General features: G+C 40.0%; 4 protein-coding genes across 4 annotated transcripts in view; 1 reads left to right on the plus strand and 3 right to left on the minus strand.

Annotated features, from left to right (window-relative positions):
* The window catches only part of LOC110715149, an 82921-nt gene that overhangs the window by 34687 nt on the left and 28032 nt on the right, over positions 1 to 20202 (minus strand). The window lies entirely within an intron of this gene.
* LOC110715037 lies at positions 11236 to 13867 on the minus strand. The gene is made up of 5 exons (XM_021893609.1): positions 13413 to 13867; positions 13153 to 13276; positions 12762 to 13061; positions 12541 to 12657; positions 11236 to 11809 (listed from the first exon to the last, which is right to left on the minus strand). The coding sequence occupies exons 1-5, from the start codon at positions 13646 to 13648 to the stop codon at positions 11552 to 11554; spliced, it is 1035 nt and encodes a 344-aa protein (XP_021749301.1). The 5' UTR covers positions 13649 to 13867; the 3' UTR covers positions 11236 to 11551.
* LOC110715152 lies at positions 14695 to 17051 on the minus strand. Its single transcript, XM_021893722.1, has 5 exons — positions 15608 to 17051; positions 15286 to 15454; positions 15144 to 15193; positions 14870 to 15050; positions 14695 to 14782 (listed from the first exon to the last, which is right to left on the minus strand). Exons 1-5 carry the CDS (start codon positions 17049 to 17051, stop codon positions 14695 to 14697), a joined length of 1932 nt encoding a protein of 643 aa, XP_021749414.1.
* On the plus strand, positions 17066 to 18019 carry LOC110715153 (chromosome partition protein Smc-like). The gene is made up of 2 exons (XM_021893723.1): positions 17066 to 17677; positions 17777 to 18019. Exons 1-2 carry the CDS (start codon positions 17066 to 17068, stop codon positions 18017 to 18019), a joined length of 855 nt encoding a protein of 284 aa, XP_021749415.1.

The raw sequence follows: 20202 nt of genomic DNA on the forward strand, positions 1-20202 counted from the left end.
TAATAACTGCCACCCAATCAAACTTCAATATATATCAATAAAACTAAGAAACCACAAGCCCATAAGGCCATAACTAATGAAAATAGTGTGGTAGAGGGAGTTGTACCATGCACATAGTACACCCGGAAGTACATTTACATATAAATAAAATAACGTTAAGAAAAATTAATGTTCTTTTATTTATATACTCCCTTCGTCCCTATTTGATTGTCACTTTTGATAGAAAATCATAGGAATTAAGGAGAAAATTAAGGAATACATGAAAACCAAAACAATTAATGTATATTATATAATTAAAGTACGATCTTTTTATTTATAGGTTATGTACCCATATTTATATGTAATCTTCTTCTATTTATAGGTACTGTTATTTTATTCATATATAATGTTCATTTATAAGTTATGTTCTTATATATATATATATATATATATATATATATATATATATATATATATATATATATTAGAGTCGGTTTGGTTTATATATGTTAATATTGTATATTTGCTATGTTGATCTTATTAGGAGTTTTAGGTTGTTTTGTATTGCATATACATTATATATATGTGATTATTACCAATACAAAGACTAAACTGTTTTCTCCACTTTAACATGGTATCATAGCCACTCTAAATTCTAGAGATTTTTTTTCTATCTTGGTTTGTTCTTCGTCAAATTTTCTTATTTTCCGCAATTCTTGAGTGAGATTAGGGCTTCAATTTTCTGTTTTCTTTGTTCAATCAATGTCACAAATTGATTATTTTTTAGGGTCGAAATTAGGGTTTCCAATTCCTAATTCCTGTTCGGTTGTTTGGTGCGCATCCTCCTTATGCGTGCTGCGTTGCGGTGCTTATGTTCTTTTATTTTGTTAGGAATATAGGAAAATATATTATTGTGATATATTTTCTATATAGATCTTAGGTTATTTTAGATTTTAACACCTGGAAAAAACACGAAAATGGTTTTTAACAACTCCATAAAAAAAAAAATTATTTTAACACCACAAAAATCTTCGAAAATTTGATTTTACCACCACTTAACAGATTCCGTCCAAGAATCCATTAAGTGGGGTCCATACTTTCACGTGTCGCTTTGTGGTTAGTCAATAAAATTTTAAAAAAAACAAAAAAGAAAAAAAATTTAAAAAATCTCGAAAATTACACAGCACCCCTACGCCACCACCAATCCCCTGATTCCGCCCTGACCCAGCACAACCGCCGGACGCCGCCCCATCGTTGGCACCAAAACCTCTCCCTGCTTAACCCAGCCCCACCGTGACCCAACCCCTCCCTTTCCCTTTCCCGTAGCCAAAAACCACCGCACGATAAACCAGCCCCACCAGAATGCAGCCCCCTTTTCCCTAAAAACAACCACGATTCCGTCCAATAATGGCCGATTTAGGATAATCATCCCCAAAATCGGCCAGTTTCGGCCATTAGTGGCTGAAATTATGGTCGTTTTTAGAATTTAGGGTTTCGTTTTGGACGGGTTTATGGGTGCGAGTGAGAGAGGAAAGGGTTCCGGTGGTCGGGGCTTGGAAGGAGAGTGGTTTCCGGTGGTCTGGGAAGGGGTTGGGTAACGCTACCGGCGGCTTGAAGCCGTGCGTGTGGGGTGGGGATGCGGTGTTGGTGGTGGTGGTGTTTGGGTGGCTGTAAGTTTTTTCTTTTTCTTTTTTTTTAATCTTTTTTAAAAACTAATAGTATTATAATACGTGGCAGTGTGGACCCCACTTAACGGATTTTTGGACGGAATCTGTTAAGTGGTGGTAAAATCAAAATTTCAAAGATTTTTATGGTGTTAAAATCAAATTTTTATTTTTTTATTTTTTTTATGGAGGTGTTAAATTGTGTAGGTTATCTTTTGTAGGCTATAAATATTAGGATAATATAATATCTTAGTGATATTCTAAGATAGGTTTATGGAAGTTTATATGATAGAGTTTTATATTGTGTAGGTTATCTTTTGTAGGCTATAAATATTAGCCAAGATCATCAATACAATTCAACTCATTCTCTCATAAATAATTTAGCATGGTATCAAGAGCAGGTTAAATCTTGGGAACGTTCACACAAATTCTTCCCTACCGGTGGGTTAGAATATTAAACCCACCGGTGGGTTAGAATATTAAACCCACCGGTGGGATTCATAAATTTGCTTCCGCTATGCAATAGTATTGCTCTTTGAAATTTCTATATTTTTTTTATTTAATCTTTTTTTATGGAATAACCATGTGATACCTGGGTTATTGGTGTATATGATAAATATGAATGATCATATGTGATTTGGTTAGGTTGTAGTGTTTGAGTGTGCTTCCTCCATTATTGCATCTCCATTATAATAAAAAATAAATAAAAAAATTTGCAAAAGACCACGGACACCAGCGAAGGGCCTGACAAAGAAGATCACGGACACCAACAAAGGGCCTGGCAAAGAAGATCACGGACACCAGCAAAGGGCCGTGGCAAAGAAGATTACGGACACCAGCAAAGGGCCGTGGCAAAGAAGACCACGGACACCAGCAAAGGGTCGTGACAAAAGACCACTGACACCAGCAAAGGGCCGTGACAGAAGACCATGGACACCAGCAAAGGGCCGTGGTAGCAAAAGTTCGTTTTTTTTAAATAAAAAAAATTGAAGGCGACATCAACAGAGTAACGCAACTCGATCGACTTCAACAAAGTGCGAATTTTCAATCGTAACGTTCGTGTTACTGCCGTTACGATTGCGAGAGGGTGTTAGGAATATAGGAAATTATATTATTGTGATATATTTTCCATATAGATCTTATGATATTATATTTAGGATAATAATATATCATAGTGATATTCTAAAATAGGTTTATGGAAGTTTATATGATAGAGTTTTATATTGTGTAGGACCTGTAGGTTATCTTTTGTAGGCTATAAATATTAGCCAAGATTATCAATACAACTCAACTCATTCTCTCATAAATAATTTAGCATATTTATAGCGTGATGTTCTACCGAGTGTACATGCGGGTACACTTCTCCGGTATGAAACAATAAGGGGATTTTGAAAATATATATCATAAAACAAGAATTAGATTTGGAAAAAATGAAAAAATAAATACAGTAAATAAAAGCAGTGGTGATAGTAATCTCCAAATCATTTTCATTTGATATGTTTGGTAAGTCCTGAAACCATGGACCACGATGTTTGTGACACACAAGAATCAAATATCACAACGCTGTAACTATTGATTCAACGACAATCGAGTAAAATTAAATTTTGCGTTTGAATAAGATGTAATACAGACTAGGTCGTATAGTCAACATATTACGCAAGACACTTTATATTTACGAAGACAGCCGGCTACATTACAAGACTAGTATAGAAAAAAAAAATTAAAAAAAAATTAAAAAAAATCTAAGAATAGCATAACTAGGGATGGCAATGGATAGGAAATGAATTGCTATATACTTTGATATGATGAGAGTGCACGATAACTCAAGTGGTTAGAACTTCCTTTTTTATTCCAAGAAATCCTCGGATCGATTTTCATCACTCTCGTCTTAGTGGCTCTCTAATAAACACCAAAAAAAAAATATAATAATAATAATGATAAAAGAAATACTTTGATATTATATACAACTAAGGAACGCTCTAATAATTTCTCAAAAAAAAAAAAGAAACGCTCTAATAAATCTTGTAATCTTCTTATTGAATTGATTAATTAAAACGACATCCAAAGTCAATGTTCTAAAAAGGTCACAATTAAGGTTTAATCTCATTATTTTTTTAATTTACTCGTTCTTTTAACTTAATCATGGGACTCTTACTATTAGTTAGACCCAAATTCACTCTTAAGGAGTTCTTTTATTCATGTAATACCCCTAATGATTGCTTTAAAATGTTTTGATGTACTACTTATATAAACAAGATGCATCTTTATTTTAGGGAACTCATATATATGCTAAGATACTCCTCAGTTAAGCGTGCTTGGTTGGAAGTAGTCTTGAGATGGTTGATTTTCTATTATATTTCTTCTTTATTTTTACTGAAATTATTTTTGCTGAACTAAACTTATTTCTACTTAACTGAAATTTTTTTTGCTGAACTAAACTTATTTCTACTTAACATAATTAACTTTACTGAACTAAAATTACATTTACTCATATTGAATATTATTTTTTTAAGTTGAAGTTAATAGGGCCTTATTCGAATTTATCTTAACTTGTTTGACCTTATTAAAAGGTGTTTTAATTGTAATTTGTACTCACGTAACCCTTATTAGAACTTACATTCTTGAAATGAATTAATATGAACTTGATTACTGTAGGGAATATTTTCAAGCCTTTAAAATCCCACTAGCTTGAACCCCACTGTGATCATACACTAAAGTACGGTGGCGTCCAAAAGGGAAGAAGATAGAGCAAAATAGTCGCCAACAAGTTTTTAAGGAACTTGTAAACCGTTCACGAGGTGAAGGTTACACCCCTTAACGATCCAAGAGATCGTCAACTCCATAAGGTCATGAACCAAATAAGGGTTCGGGGATGATGGTACAAATCCAACCTAAAAGAGATTGAACCTGCCCTAATAATAAGCCTCTACTTTATTCTGATCGTATTCATGTGCGCTTTCTGACTAACATGCAATGAATAGGATTACCCCTAAACCTCTTTAATCTATGTTGGTTGAATATTAATGCACAAATAAACTATTATTGGCGATCACTTGAAATTATAATCATAATTAACCCTAAACAAGATTATTAATTATCTTATTAAGCGTGATTACAAGTACCAATTCCTTTTAAACATGCATAAAAGGTGTGATCAAGCAATAAATATAAATATTGTATCAAGCAACATAACAAATAATAAAAAATAATAATTATAATCATCACAAATATAATTAAGAATAATCATCATGATAACACCCATATTAATCATAATAATAATCATGAATCATGTTAAAGCATAATAAAAATAGCAAGATCCTAGGCATGATACTAACAAGATTAATAACAAACCCTAGCATGTCACTACGCAATAAAAATCAAATCTTTAACCCTAACATGATACTAACAATCATAAACATTAGGAAGAATATAGGAAGCATCGTAACGATCATATTTAATATTAAAAATACCCTAGACATGATACTAGGAATATTCTAATAACAAAATACACACGTTAGTAACTTCAAGGAAAATAATAATTCAAACAATTAAATTAAATAATTGAAAGAGAGATTTGGGACCAAACCCTCAGAAATTAAAACCTTTCACGTCTAGGGCGAAGGCAACTTCGAATATGGCTAGGTGTTTCTAGATCTTGTGAATGCGGAATTTTGTATGAAAAAGCAAAGTTTAGAAGAAAGAAAGAAAGGATTCAATGTTTTAAGAGAGATGAATGCTAATTAAAACTGATTGTTTATCTTGTGAATGAGGAGAATTGGATGATGATTAGAGAGAATAGGTGATGAATGAATGTAGATGAGAATTGGTGATGAATGATGATGAATCGTCCTTGAAAATGAAGTTTTTTTAATACGATATTTATAGAGAAAATCAGCCAAAAAGATAAATTAAACAAAACAGAGTCTGACGCTCAGAAAATAGAGCTGGCGCCAACCCTGGCTAGCTGGCGCCAGGCACCAACCTAGCGCCAGGGCTGGTTCCAGGCGCCAAAGCCTGGGGTTAGGCGCCAAGCCTGATACCAACGCGTTTTCAAAAATCCGATAAGTTTACCGTACTGGAGGATAAAATAATATAATTTCCTCAAAAATGCTATTTGATTTTGATTAAAACTCTAAAAAGTCAGCAAAAGTCAATTTATCAATGCTAATTGAATTAGGAATGAAAAGAACCTTCTAGAAGATTCTAGAAGACTAAAACCATTCCTAATTGCATTAGGAATGATAAATCATATTAGGCCCTCCCCGAGATCATTGGGCCGTACATAAAGCTCAAACCGGGCCCAGTTTAGTAAATTGGCCATAACTTCCTCATTATTCATCGGAATTGGGCTTATAATATATCGTTGGAAAGGTCTTTGCAAGCTCCATCCAATTATACCATTATTGGACCCATATCATGGACCAACCAAACTGGATTGGCTGTTTTCTTAAAATAAGTTTTCAAAAACAGAGAGAAGAGAGAAGAAAATAAAACTTTCCGCAACACTAGACTTTCCACACTTTCGTTTCATTCGATTATGATTCAATGTGAAAGGTACTCATCACCGGGTTTGGTTTTGAGGAGACACAAATGGGTGTTTACAATTACTTATTTTTTTTTAGGAAAATTTAATTAAACTTATTATACCTAAAATAAGTGATATTAACGAGAACAAAATAAGCCTTCAATTTTTCCCACATGGCCACTTGCTCTAGTTTTTGGATTTAAAGTTTCACTTTCATTTCCTCCATCAAGTTTCTCTCTAAAATTTTCCATGGAGGCCACTATCACATCGATATTGTAACATGTAAGTCAGCATCCAAAAATGCATAAAAAGTCAATTGTGGATTTAATTTTCTGAAATTTACATCATTCATTTTGTCTAGTTGTCTAAACCAACTTGAGTAATATGATTATCAACGTCTACTTTCCGAATCTATTTCCTTCCTTAACAATCTGCAAGATAACCAAGGTAAGGATGTCTCGATAACCTGGTTGATTAAGGAAATTAGGGAGGTAGGGGCAACCTTTTTGAAGTGTGCAATTTTAAAGGTGCTAAGAGATCAGGTACAACGGGCTAACGATATGGCTAGAAGATGTCTTCTTACGTTGTCTACTTTTTCTTAGTTTGCTTGTTCTTTTGCTATTGTCAAAAAAAAAAAAAAGATTATCAACGTCGTCAAAGTAAATATTATACGGAGATTATCTTTTGAATTTTCCATGGATGTCCAACTCGTGTCATTGTTTTCTCACCAAATACAAAAAAAAATAAAAAAAAATAAAAAAAAAACATCGATCTGTATAATAAATGTGGGACAAGTTACGTCATGTACGTACTATACATAAATCACCTTTGAAATAACAAAACAGAATGTGACAATAGTAATATAGTATCCCTCTTTAAAAAAAAAACAAAAACAAACACAATTTTTTTTATTATGCCTCATCATATCTGTTTCGGATGAAAACAATGGGACCTCGCTGAAGGTCCAATAAAGTGGATGAAGACTTGTCCGGTCCAAGGGAAGCTGGGCCGAAGGTTTCCTGCACAGCAAGACACACGTAAACTGGCCTTGGGGGTGGATCCGAGGAAGACCCCTCCGATGCCGAAGTCAAACAGTGTATTTAGAGAGGAAGCTATGCAAGAGATTTTATACTTGAGGCTTTTTTTTGTATATCATAAAAAAATCAATTGAAGGCTTTTATACCTTTGCATATGAGGAAAGGAGAGTAATTGGGCCCTTAAATAGTCATGGGCTGATCATAGCAATTCGGACCAAAGGACTCATGGCTGACTTGGCTTGATTGGAGGCTTGGGCCTTGACCTTGGAATATTGGATCATTTAATGACCAGGCCCAACTAGATAATTGGACCCAAACAAATGACTAGGTCCAATTAGATAAATTGGACCCAAACAACTTGCCCCCCCCCCAGACCCGATTTGGAAGGATGACGGGTCGGGTTTGAATCCAATAAAAATGGAGGGAAGTAAATGATTTAATTAAATCAGAAGATTTAAATTTTTAAACAGTCATTAATTAAATAACTGTAATTTGGATAATTAATAGGAAATGGAGTGGATAATGGGCGGTTAATCAAATGAGAGAGTGTTTAACGGTTAATTAAGGAGGCATTTAAAAGAGATTTGAATTTTTTCGACCTTTGGAATTCTCTCTTCCGGAATTATAAGGTCTGATTCGAATTTTCGCTTCATTTCTTCACCAATTTGCACTCGAATTCTCATAGAAACCCAATTTCGCTTTGAATCTTTGGCGCAATATTCCCGAATCCGAGTTCGACACTCAAATCCGTCACTCCCACTGACTTGACCGGCGCATTTCGGCCTATTTGAAGGTAAATTTCTTCGAGTTCTTTTGATTTTCTTGCCCTTTTTTTTAGAGAATCCCTCTTTTCCCTACTTTTCTTTTTCGAATTTGGTTATGGCTCGAGGAAGAGGGCGTCAACCGGGTCGACGGGGCCAGGTTGGGGATCCCCGTGACCGCGCCGATATTTGGAACGGGGAACAAGTCGGGGAAGACTCGGAGAAGGAAATTCCGGCCGTTCCTTTGAATGTCGCGCCGCCTCAGCAGGACGCCGGGGCCGGTGAGGCGGGGTAGCTTGAACAGAGAGAACGGGCTGGGCAGGCCGAAGAGTTGCCCCCTGTGCTCTGGGACCTGCTCCCTGGGCATGCTGAATGGCAAGACGCCGAGGCTCAGGACGCCATGGTGAGAAATACTCCTTACTCTTGGTGGGTTCGGCACGCCGAAACCTACCGGTTTGCCGAGCAAATAGAGTTGCACTACAACATTTTCGAGGAGGATGGGCATTGGTGCCGAATGCCCTTGCCGACTGACAGGATGCACCGTCCCCCTCCTGGATATATTGGGGTGTACACTCGGCAATTACAGTATGGGCTCCGGTTCCCCCTGGATCCCTTCGTCAGGGATATTTTAATAAAGTATAGGATTTCCCTATGCCAATTAACACCCGTTAGTATTCGGCGGGTGATGACTTATCTCTGAGTGTGCCGGTTTTTTGCCGTTAAGCCGAATTTGCACTGCTTCTAAAGGATGCATCAGCTAGTGCAGAACATCCAGAGCGTGTACGGCCAACACGGGTCTTCAGGCTGGTGGCGAATAGAGAGCCGCCCCCAATATCTAACTATGTGGCCGAACGATTCTTCGGATAAGGATTAGAGAGGTCAATGGGTCTGGGTGAGGGTTCCCGCTGATTCGGAGCACCCTTATTTTTTCGGAGCTCCCTGATACCTCTCCAGGCCTGATCCGAACATGCAGGATCTAGGCCCTGAGGACCCTGATGCCGCTCGTCACCCCAGCTACGAGAAAATGAGCTTCTTCGGGAAGCAGAATAACCCTGGGGGAGTTGGCCGAATGAGATTTATCCCGGCCAGATGGCTTCTAGATAACCATTACGTCTTCCAAGAGAAGATGTTGACGGTTTTCGGCCTCAGCCGAAAGTACAGGGATGGTAAGTATGTTCGGCTGGGGCCGAGGACTTTGACTTGTTTAATTTTCCGCTTATTTTTGATACTTATTCCCCCAGTCTAACCTTCGTCTATTCTTTTCAGAGTTGAGCGAAGCTACCTCGGGTATTGACTATAATCGGCTTGGGGTGAACGCCGAACGAGTCATTCTAGATCGGGCTCCGGCGATCACGGCTCCGAAGAACCGTCCGTTTCATCTGCATGAAACGGGCCTTCAGATCGAGGCTGCCGCCGATTACACCAAGCAGAAGCCTTGGTGGGACAAGCGAGATCCCCTCAGGCCTTTATTACCCGAGGAAGCACAGGCTGCTCAGACAGCCGAGGACGTGTCCCGAGCAATCGACTCCTTGGAAGGAGGTGTTGGGATGTCTGGTGCCGTTGAGAGGGATATCCCTGCACCTGGAGCTCAGCCGAGGGTTCCGATGAGTTCCTGACTTGCTCGTTTTTTTTTATTTTTTATTTTTTTTACTCACACTTTGCTGCCCCCCCTTTCTGCAGTCTGAGGAAGGGAGCGGAAGGAGAGAAGGGAAAGCGCCTGCTCGTTCTGGGGATCTATCTTCGTCAGAATCTGAAGAAATGGACAAGCAGCCCTTGGCAAAGAGGAGGAGGAGGTTAGCCGTGCTGGGGCCTCGTCAGTTTCAGACGGGGATGAGGCCTACCGAGGGCATCCAAATAAGGGAGCCTGATGAAGGTAGACGCTCGCCGAGGGCTCCCCCTCCACCGGAAGCTCCGCGTCCTCAAACCCCCCCTCCACCTCCCGAGACTCAAGAGATGGAGGTGGACCAACGAACTCCTGATCCGAAGGGGAGGGTTCAGGGACGCCCTGCTGAAGACTCTGAGAAACCAATCGCTAAAGGTTTCTCAGATGATATTGATAGGGAGGTTGACGCTCTACTTCGTCAACCTGATCTGGGGGAGGAAGCTGAGGAGGTCATTACTGCTGACCCTGGTGGAGACCAGCTGGGCTCCGCCGAAAGGGAAGGACATGCTGAGCCCGAGAAGGCTCAGGAGGTTCCCTCTTCTTCCTTCCCATCATTCTAGACGCTGAAATCTAGAGATTTGGGCTTCTCGGCCCCCCACATCATAGTCCCAGAACCTGTTTGGGAACGAATTTGGGGCCAGAACCGTGAACGGGCTGCAGGTTACTTCGGCGACCTATCTGATATGTCGGAGGTGGACCGAGCGAGGGTGTGGTCGCTGAAGGCCACGGCTGGAATGGGATAGTCCAGCCGAAGGGTCCCTGACCCCGCAAGAGACAACCAGCGTTTGCTGATGCAGGTACTTAACCGTTTAATTATTCTGTTTTGCTTTTATTAATCTCTTCTCCTTCTCCTCCTTTTTGGCTCTTTCTTTTCTCTTTTTCTTTTTCTTTTTTTACTGATGTGCCCCAGTAAACAGGTTGTGCACAATCAGACTCTTACTGTAGAGCTGATTGACACCCTTCAAGACAAGCTGGAGCGTGCCTGGGAGGATGCGAAGATTGCCCAGGACACTACTAGAAAACACCTTAATAACGACGGAAAAAGTTCGTCGTAAACTATGTAAATTCCGTCGTAAAGTTGGTTTACGACGGAATTCCGTCGTAAATGGTTGTCGGAAAACCCTTTGTAGGAAAATGGCCATTTTACGACGGAAATTCCGTCGTAAACCAACTTTACGACGGATTTTACGACGGAAATAATATCGTCGGACTTGGAATTGGCCTTTGATGAAGTTCCGTCGCAAATTTGCGACGGAAAGAGTTCCCTCGCATAATATAATTTACGACGGAATTTTCCCTCGCAAAATATAATTTGCGACGGAATTTTCCCTCGCAAAATATAATTTACAATGGAATTTTCCGTCGCAATGTATATTTGTACGATGGAAAATTCCGTCGTAAATCATATTTTGCGAGGGAAAATTCCGTCGCAAATTATAATTTGCGAGGGAAAATTCCGTCGCAAATATGTAAATTACGACGAAATATTCCGTCGCAAATTGTATTTCCAGCCCAAAACAAATTTTTGTAATTTTCTGCATTTTCAAACCTGAATTTTTTTAATGATAAATCGACAAAAAAAATAAATAAATATTGAGTCCTAAAATTGTTGTTTTTAAAAAATTAATTACCGACCTACGAAATTAGGGTTATGTACATATATATATAATAATTATGTCCTAGTACAAAAGATAGTCCACATTTTGGTATCTATACCAAACAAAAGCTAGGTTAGAGTGATTCTATGCTAGACTAAAGCTAAGCTACGCAATCGCCTGGAAACCCTGGCCTGCTCCACCACCACCCGGGTCGTTCCTAGGGTCCCGATGCTGAGGATGAATGGTGGAACATGAGTCGTTGTTGTTGAGACGACTCATCATCTCATCGAAACTCTCCTTGTATCTCCTCTCCATTTCAACCATTCAGGCTTCCATTTGAGTTTGAAGAGTTTGCACCCTGTGTTCCATCTGGTCTTGCATTTGAGAAATGACAGACGGCGTGTATTGCTCTGAAGAACGGGAACCACAACCCTGTTTTCCATAGTAGAACTCTGCACTTTGGCCAAGTCCCTTCACACGACCCTTCTTATTGCGCCCACCCACCGACTCCCAGTACAACTCATTGGAACTCTTCTGAATCCCCTGACTCATTGTTTCTTCGAGCTTCTTCTGGTAGGTGTCCTACAAAATATTGAAGATAAAATAAAATATTGTTAAAAAAACAACAAACAATATGGAGTTATATCGCATACTTTTAGGTGCCTAAGGATAGAAATTAAGAAAATTAAGCACATATGTCAATTTTCAACCCTCACTCATCCAAAATCATCCAAATTTGGCCTATATGGCTAAAACCATGCCTATTTTCTAAGTTTTCAAGAAAATGGACTCATTCTTTCTTCTAACATTCCAATATCACTTTCTTTTAAGTGCCTAAGGATAGAAATTAAGAGAAATAAGCACATATGTCAATTTTCAACCCTCACTCCTCTAAAATCATCCAAATTTGGCCTATATGGCTAAAATCATGCCTATTTTCTAAGTTTTCAAGCAAATGGACTCGTTACTTCTTCTAACATTCCAATATCAATTGCTTTTCAGTGCCTAAGGATAGAAATTAAGAAAAATAAGCACATATGTCAATTTTCAACCCTCACTCCTCCAAAATCATCCAAATTTGGCCTATATGGCTAAAACCATGCCTATTTTCTAAGTTTTCAAGCAAATGGACTCGTTCTTTCTTCTAACATTCCAATATCAATTTCTTGTAAGTGCCTAAGGATAGAAATTAAGAGAAATAAGCACATATGTCAATGTTCGACCCTAACTCATCCAAATTCATCCAAAATAAGCATATATTGAGTTCTACTTTGCTAATTTGCCATATTTCAACTCATATAATAAGTGTTTACCGCAATCCTTTTTGCTTTGTTGTTGGCAGTCACTTGGCCTTTACCAGGCACTTCCTTGAAGTGTGTCTTCAAGAATAGATCATGGGCATTTGGTAATTGGCCTTGGTTTTTTGCAGCCTTTATATGTACATGCAGAAAATCAATGAAAACATGTTAGCCCACCAAAATTCATTAATAGACAAATGACATAATTGTTACTGGACATATTGTAGTAACCTTACCATCTTTTTAGCATGTTGTACAGATGACATTGAACCTTGAAAGTGGGTCGGTTCAACGACATTTTCCATGGATCCGCCTCTTCGGTTCTTCTTGTTTTGTTCCGACCGCTTCTTATATTTTGGATCGGTGGCAACAATTTTCATCATGCCTTCGTGGACATCCTTATTAATCCATCTTGGTTTGCGACCATTCAGTCTGTGTGTGATGTTGTAGAACGTGTCACGTAGGCGATTTGCAAACTTTTCTTCGAAAGTGTCCTTCACTTGGTTGTTTAACTCAGGTGCCCACTTGAATTTTTTCTGCAAATCAAGAAAATGTCTTTATTACAAAATTCAACTCCATCAATATAATTTATAAAACATGTATTATGTTAGGTTAAAGTTATCATACGTTGAACAAGTTCCAAAAGTGCTCTCTCGAATCTTCATCAACCTCTCCATAATTCCTCCAAGGCTGAACATAGTAGCCGGTTAGCGAGTCGGAGAGCACATTCTTCACCGGCCTATCATCAAACCTATAATAAAGGATAGACATTCATGTAAGTAGATAATCAACAAAAAGCGAACAAAACATGGTTAAAGTAATACAAATTCACTTTATCAAAGTAAATAAGAATTTAAGGATATTTCATTATACAAATACATACGCACCAAAGTGTGGAAGGGTCCAACTCTAGCAAGTCATTAGGATGCGGGTCCTGTAGCTCCTGTTCCTGAAGCTGCTGTTGCTCCTGTTGCCCTTGTACATTTCTGACGATTTCTTGAGAGGCCCCCAAATCATGTGCCTCCGCTTCCTCCATTGACTCATCCTCGTCAACACGTACAACCGGAGATTTCCCCTTAGACTTTCTCCTCTTGGACGTTTCTCCTTTATTTCCTCCTCCCATGATGACCACCTGAAAAAGTTATTAGTACCATAATCGCACATTGTAAATTCATAAACTAGATCCATAAGACATTAAAATAATAAAAATGAGACCAAAAATGTAATGCAATATTACAAATCCGAGTAGTCATTAAAAACTAAACATTCGAAGACAATAGTAAAAGGAGTAACTACATATTCTCCTCTTCATTACTCTTATCACTACTACCACTATCATTATCACTATCACTATTACTATCACTATTACTATCACTAGTGTCATCTAAAAATACATTGATGTCCTCTTCTTCGTCACTGTCACTGGAGCCAATGCTTTCTTCTTCTTCTTCATCGCTTGAGATAATAAAGCCATCGTCATCATCATCATCACTATCAAGTTCATAGTCTGGAATGTCATTTGGTGGACAAAGCGTTGCATGTACTTGTGGGGAAGGACCCTGCAAAAACTCTAAATCCACCGGAGCATCAATCACCGACCTTGCTTGAGTTCTAAATACAGCCCACCATTGAACCCAATCACGTTTAAGGCTAGGGTAAGATGCATAATACACTTGAGACACTTGGTAAGATAAGACAAATGGATCATACTTGGGATACTTCTTAGTATGATTTACTTCGACAAGCTTGTATTGTTCATGAATGTTCATTCCTTTACCACAATCCATCCAACTACAACTAAACAGAATAGTCTTGTACTCTTTTTCGGGACCGGTGTAGACAAGTTCAATTATGTCGTTTAAAATGCCAAATTACTCTCCACCGTCCTCACTTGAGACACACACCCCGTAATTCATCGTAGATTTATGTTTGCCATAGGACTGTGTGTGGAAATTAAAGCCATCGACAAATATCTGGTTCCAAGTTCGAACACGCTTGAAAGGCCTCATAGACAATGCTCGCAACACATCGGAACTTGGTTTTTGTTCTCTCACCTATAACCGTTACGAATACAAGCGTCACACTAATAGAAATGAAATATATTATATTATATTATCACAAATTAATCGAGATGCAATGTTCGAAAGGTATTATCACCTTGTGATGAAACTAATCAGGGAATTCACTTTCGCATTTCTCCATGACATCTTCTCGACGCAAATAAGTTCGAGTACTAAGAATGTAGTCCTCAAACTGCCTAATAGATTAATGACACATGGTTAATTATTGCAGCAATTATATTAAATTTAAGGGATTTTCAAAAGTTTATCGTAAACATATATACCTTTCGTATTCACCAAGAATGCCGGTATTTCTTAAAACGAACAAATGAGCACGTTCAAGTTCCTTGTCATCTAAATACCGAGTTTTACCCAAATTTGACACACGACCCTTATCCACCGTGAACAGCTCTGGGATTTCATCATTGTCAGCCGGGGATTCCACATCAGCATTCACATTTTGACCTAGATCTCGTGTTTTTGTGTCAACTTAGGGCTGAAAGTAATTGGAGCAGAAGTTTGATATCTCTTCAGTGAGATAAGCGTTGCATATGGAACCTTCAACACGAGCCTTATTACCAATTTTTCGTTTCAGGTGATTGAGGAACCTGTAATTATGTTTATGTAGCCGTAGAAGTATAAGTAACGGAAATCAATGAAAGAGATGAAAGTAAGAGTTGAGAAAGGACTTTGTTTTTACCTTTCGAAAGGATACATCCACCGATATTGAACAGGTCCACATAACTTGCCCTCATATGGCAAATGAATTGGTAAATGCTCCATGGAGTTAAAGAAAGATGGGGGGAAAACCTTCTCAAGCTTGCACAGGATCTCAGCTATGTTTTTTTCCAATCGCTCCATGTCGCTAACTGTAATTGTGTAGCAACATAAATCGCGAAAGAATTGGCTTATTTATGTAATTGCATTCCATATATGGGTAGGGAGCAATTCACTCAAAGCAGTGGGCAACAACCTCTCCATGAACACGTGACAATCATGACTTTTCATTCCATGTAACTTACCTGATTGCAAATCAACGCATCGGCTTAAATTGGAAGCGTAACCATCAGGAAACCGCAGCTGTTTGACCCACTCACACAAAACCTTTCTCTGAGCCTTGTCAAGAGCAAATGGAGCCTTTGGCATGAATTCTTTTCCTCTATCATCCTCTTGAAGATGTAGCTGGGGCCGTTTACAATATTTAGCAATGTCATTCCGAGCTGATGGGGTGTCACAAGATTTCTTTTTCACGTCCATTGTAGTGTGAATCAACTGATCAAAAAAGTTTTTTTCAACGTGCATGACATCTAAGTTGTGACGAACAAGCAGATGTTTCCAATATGGAAGGTCCCATAGAGTGCTTTGCTTGAACCACCCTTTTTTTGCATTCTTGACACGTTTCAGCGCCTCGGGGCCATCTGTTGCTTTCGGGAGGTTTTTCACACATTCCCAAAGTTCCTCTCCTGACATGATGTGAGGTGGTGAACCTTTTTCGACTTTGTTTTTACAAAATGCATTTTTACTATTTTGAAAAGGATGATTTGTCGGAAGGAATTGATGATGGCAGTCAAACCAAGAAACCTTACCACAATTTTCGAGCCAAAACGCTTTGCTTTTCTCCATGCAATATGGACAAGCCTTATTACCGGCTGTGGTCCAACCAGATAACATACCATAAGCCGGGAAGTCACTAACGGTCCATAGGATGGCTGCTCGAAGATTGAAATTTTGTTTTCTCGAAATATCGTAAGTATCTGCCCCAACTTCCCACAACTGTTTCAACTTGTGTATGAGCGGCTGCATGTAAACATCCAAGTTGCCCTTAGGGTTTTTAGGACCAGGAACGAGTAACGAAAGAAACATGAACTGTCTTTTCATACACATTGACGGAGGCAAGTTATAAGGGGTCAAAATGACAGGCCAACATGAATATTGTCCCCCAAACTGACCATGTGGAGCAAATCCATCCTTACATAGGCCAAGTCGAACATTACGAGGTTCAAAGGCAAACTCAGGAAAGCAACTATCTAGGTGTTTCCACGCTTCACTATCGCTAGGGTGTGCCATTGTGCCTTGAACTCGAGGATTTTTAGCATGCCATGTCATTTCCTCAGAAATGTTTTTAGTTGCAAAAAGCCTTTGCAACCTAGGTGTGATAGGGAAATAAAATAGAACATTCAAAGGCACTAAGCTACCTTTAGAAGTCTTCTTGTATCGGTCGCTGCCACACACCCTACATGTAGATAATTGAGCATCATCTTTCCAAAACAACATACATCCTTTCGGGCATGCATGAATCTTTTCATGGGGCAGCTCTAACCCCTTAACAATTTTCTTGACCTCATAGAATGTCTCGGCCATGTGGTTGTTGTTAGGAATCGCTTCATTAACCAAAGAAGCAAATCCATCAACACATCTGTGCGGCAAATTATACTCACACTTTAGGCTAGTGATTCTAGAAGCCATCTCTAACACAGACAATGAACTCCCTTCGTACAACAGTTGTTCAGAAGCCCTTCGTACAGCGTGCCTGGGAGGAGGCGAAGCTGGCTGAGCTGAAACAGCAGGCTGCTGAAGAGAGGCAGGCAGCGACCGAAAAATTTGAGAAGCAGGCTGCTGAGGCCCTTTGGACCTTCTGCCACGCCACGGAAACTGAGGTTTTCCCTACTCTGATGGCCGGGGAAAGGGTCATCAACGAGCTGGGAGCATTTGACATCCCTAGTTTCAAGGCGGCTATCTCTCGTCGAATCGCTGCCGAGGCTGCTGGCCAAGTTCGGGAGATGGAGCAGAGGCTGGAGGGTCTGAAGTCCAGCAGGATGGCTGCTGAAGAGGCTCAACAGGCCAGGGAAGCTCACCTTTCTGCTGCCCAAGCTGCTGCTGAAAGCCAGGACCAGAAGCTGAAGGACTTTGAAGATCAGATGAAGGTTAAGGGAGATGAGCTGACCCAGGCCAAGGCCGAGACTTCCATCGTCCAGCTGGAGCTTAATGAGCAGAAGACTTCTTCCTCCAAACTCTCAGAGGAGTTAGAAAAATCTAAAAAGGATTTGGAGGAGAGTCGAAAGAGGTTGGCTGACGCTGAAGCCTTGCTCCAAGTCCGCCTCTATACCCAAGAAGAGTAAGAAATGGGCTACATAAATGGATTTAAGGTGGCTCGGAGGTTGGCTCTCCATGCTGAGCCTTCGTTGGATTAGGCTAAGTGTGCGCTTTGGGCTCAGGACCCCGAGGATCCGCACATGCTGTATGCCACTCCTGCTGAGCATGAAATCCTTTGGGCTGAACAAGCCGAGGAGGAAGCTGAGCGGCAGGAGTTGGAGGCTGAACAGCGAGCCGCTGAAGCTCAGGCAAGGGCACAACCTGCCTCCTCCGCTGCTGGGACCGAGACTTCCCCGGGGCTAGACCCAGCTGACCAGCCTGATCCTCCGGCTGAAGCATAGGAAATCAGGCAGTCGTCTTCAGAGTCTTGCGGATCAACATGTGCTTAACTTCAGACTTGCTTCCTTCTGAATCTCTTTTTGCCTTATTTTTGCTTCAGCTTGCCTTGATGTACAAACAGTTTATTTTTGTTTCTGTACGTATTTTGGCAGCTGTTATTTTCCGCTTGTGGGCGGCTGCCGATATAATCTTTTAGTTTATTTGAACACTTAAACTTTGTAGCTCGCTTTCTGAGCATTACTCTCATTAATCTGATGCTTTTTCTTCAATTGCTTTGTCTTACTTTGAATGCTTTACTGTTTCTGAACTTGAGAAATTTCGCAAAAATTTGCTAAGTACAAAGCTTTTGGCTTGAAGAATTCTGCTGAAGATAAACTTGCACTGATAGTGCCTGTTGCCCCCCCCAGAAATCTGAAGACTCAAGTCTTTGGATTGCTGAGTTGGGTTTTGTTTCTTGAACTTTCAGACGAAGCTGAATAAAAAATTTCTAGCAGGTGCTATTATCCTTGATTTTCTGTCTATCTTTTAAAATGGATATCCGAAACACAAGGCCAACTGAAGGGAATGTTTCGGATAATGGCTTTCTGGGGTACAAGGCTCAGTTAAGGCAATATCCCAGATTTGTCCATGGACTCATGTCTTTAGAGAACAAGTCTTACTGAAGTTTGACTTCAGCTAAAAGACTAGAGTTCTTTAAAAAGACAAGTTTGTCAGCAATCTGAAACCCAGTTACCCAAAGGCGAAGGTTTCAGACGAGGCTGAATAAAAACCCTTAAAGAGTAGATAGAATAAAGAAAACTTGAAAGAATAAAAAGTTGCAAATAATTATAGAAATGGTGGCTCTGAGGCCTCTCATTAATGATTCAAAATGTACTTACAAAGATTGTTCTGCCCCGAAGGGTTTACACATGATATTTCTTAAGTACATCAGCATTCTAGTGATTTTTCAGCTCAGTTCCATCTAACTGACGAAGTCGGTATGTCCCTGGCTGAAGCTCATCACATATTTCATAGGGTCCCTCCCATGAAGCTGAGAGTTTCCCATGGATTCGGCCTTTCTGAACTGCAGCAGCATTCCGAAGGACAAGGTCTCCAATTTTGAGAGGCCTTGCATGGACCCTTCGGTTGTAAAATTTGCTGATTCTCTGCTTATAAGCAGTCATTCTGTCTCGGGCTGAGCCTCTTACTTCATCGAGGAAATCGAGAGATTCCTTCATAAGTTGCTCATTCTCAGTCGAGAAGTGGTGCACTCGTAGACTCTCAGAGCCGATTTCCACTGGAAGAACGGCTTCGGCACCATACACCAGCTCAAAAGGTGAATAGCCCGTTGCCTCTTTTTCAGTCGTCCGAAGCGACCAGAGGGTTCCTGGAAGTTCCTCTATCCACTTGGACTTTTGATCTTCAACCCTTTTCTTCAAAGCATTGAGGATTTGTTTATTTGCAGCTTCGGCTTGGCCATTACTTTGTGGATGACACACTGCTGAATATGCCAATTTGATGCCGAATTAATCTGTGTACCGCCTCAGCGGCAGATTATCAAATTGCCTCCCATGATCGAAGACAAAGACCCTCGGAATACTGAAGCAGGTAATAATGTTCTGCCAGATAAATTTCCTCACAGTTTGTTCTGTGATATTCGAAGCTGCTTCAGCCTCAATCCATTTGCTGAAATAGTCGATGTCGACTATTAACCATCTTTTTTGGTAAGGTGCATCTGGAAAGGGTCCCAAAATATCCAGCCCCCATTGGGCAAATGGGAGTGGATTAAGGATCGGCTGAAGGTTTCTAGCTGGCTGATGGATGACTGGTGCAAATTTTTGACATTTTTCACATTTTTGGACCAGCTCCTTAGCATCTGAGATCATGGTGGGCCAGTAATATCCGGCCCTCAATGCCTTGTGGGCTAAGGTCCTTCCCCCAATGTGATTCCCACAGATGCCGAGGTGAATCTCCCGAAGGATGTAATATGCATCTGTTGGCCCCACGCATTTCAGCAATGGGGCTGAGAAGGACTTTTTCAGAAGCTCCCCTCTGAAGACGATGAACCTTGAGCTGGTTCTCTTCAGTTTGGAGGCCAAAATTCTATCTTCGGGAATTTCTCCCCGAAGCTTGAAAGCTAGGATGGGATCCATCCAACTGGGCTCTGGGTCAGTGCAGCACACTTCAGGTGCTTCGTCGACACTTC

Source organism: Chenopodium quinoa, unplaced genomic scaffold (assembly GCF_001683475.1).
Source record: "Chenopodium quinoa cultivar QQ74 unplaced genomic scaffold, ASM168347v1, whole genome shotgun sequence".
Lineage (NCBI taxonomy): Eukaryota > Viridiplantae > Streptophyta > Magnoliopsida > Caryophyllales > Amaranthaceae > Chenopodium > Chenopodium quinoa.

Coding starts and splice junctions, on each gene's coding strand:
- LOC110715152 (XM_021893722.1), bottom strand. CDS start 17,051: ATGGCTTCTAGAATCACTAGCCTAAAGTGTGAGTATAATTTGCCGCAC. Junction 15,194..15,285: donor TGGATGTATCCTTTCGAAAG/GTAAAAACAAAG, acceptor ACATAATTACAG/GTTCCTCAATCACCTGAAAC. Junction 14,783..14,869: donor ATTCTTGGTGAATACGAAAG/GTATATATGTTT, acceptor TTAATCTATTAG/GCAGTTTGAGGACTACATTC.
- LOC110715153 (XM_021893723.1), top strand. CDS start 17,066: ATGAACTCCCTTCGTACAACAGTTGTTCAGAAGCCCTTCGTACAGCGT. Junction 17,678..17,776: donor ACGCTGAAGCCTTGCTCCAA/GTCCGCCTCTAT, acceptor TCGTTGGATTAG/GCTAAGTGTGCGCTTTGGGC.
- LOC110715037 (XM_021893609.1), bottom strand. CDS start 13,648: ATGGGAGGAGGAAATAAAGGAGAAACGTCCAAGAGGAGAAAGTCTAAG. Junction 12,658..12,761: donor TACAACATGCTAAAAAGATG/GTAAGGTTACTA, acceptor GTACATATAAAG/GCTGCAAAAAACCAAGGCCA. Junction 11,810..12,540: donor ACAAAGCAAAAAGGATTGCG/GTAAACACTTAT, acceptor AATATTTTGTAG/GACACCTACCAGAAGAAGCT.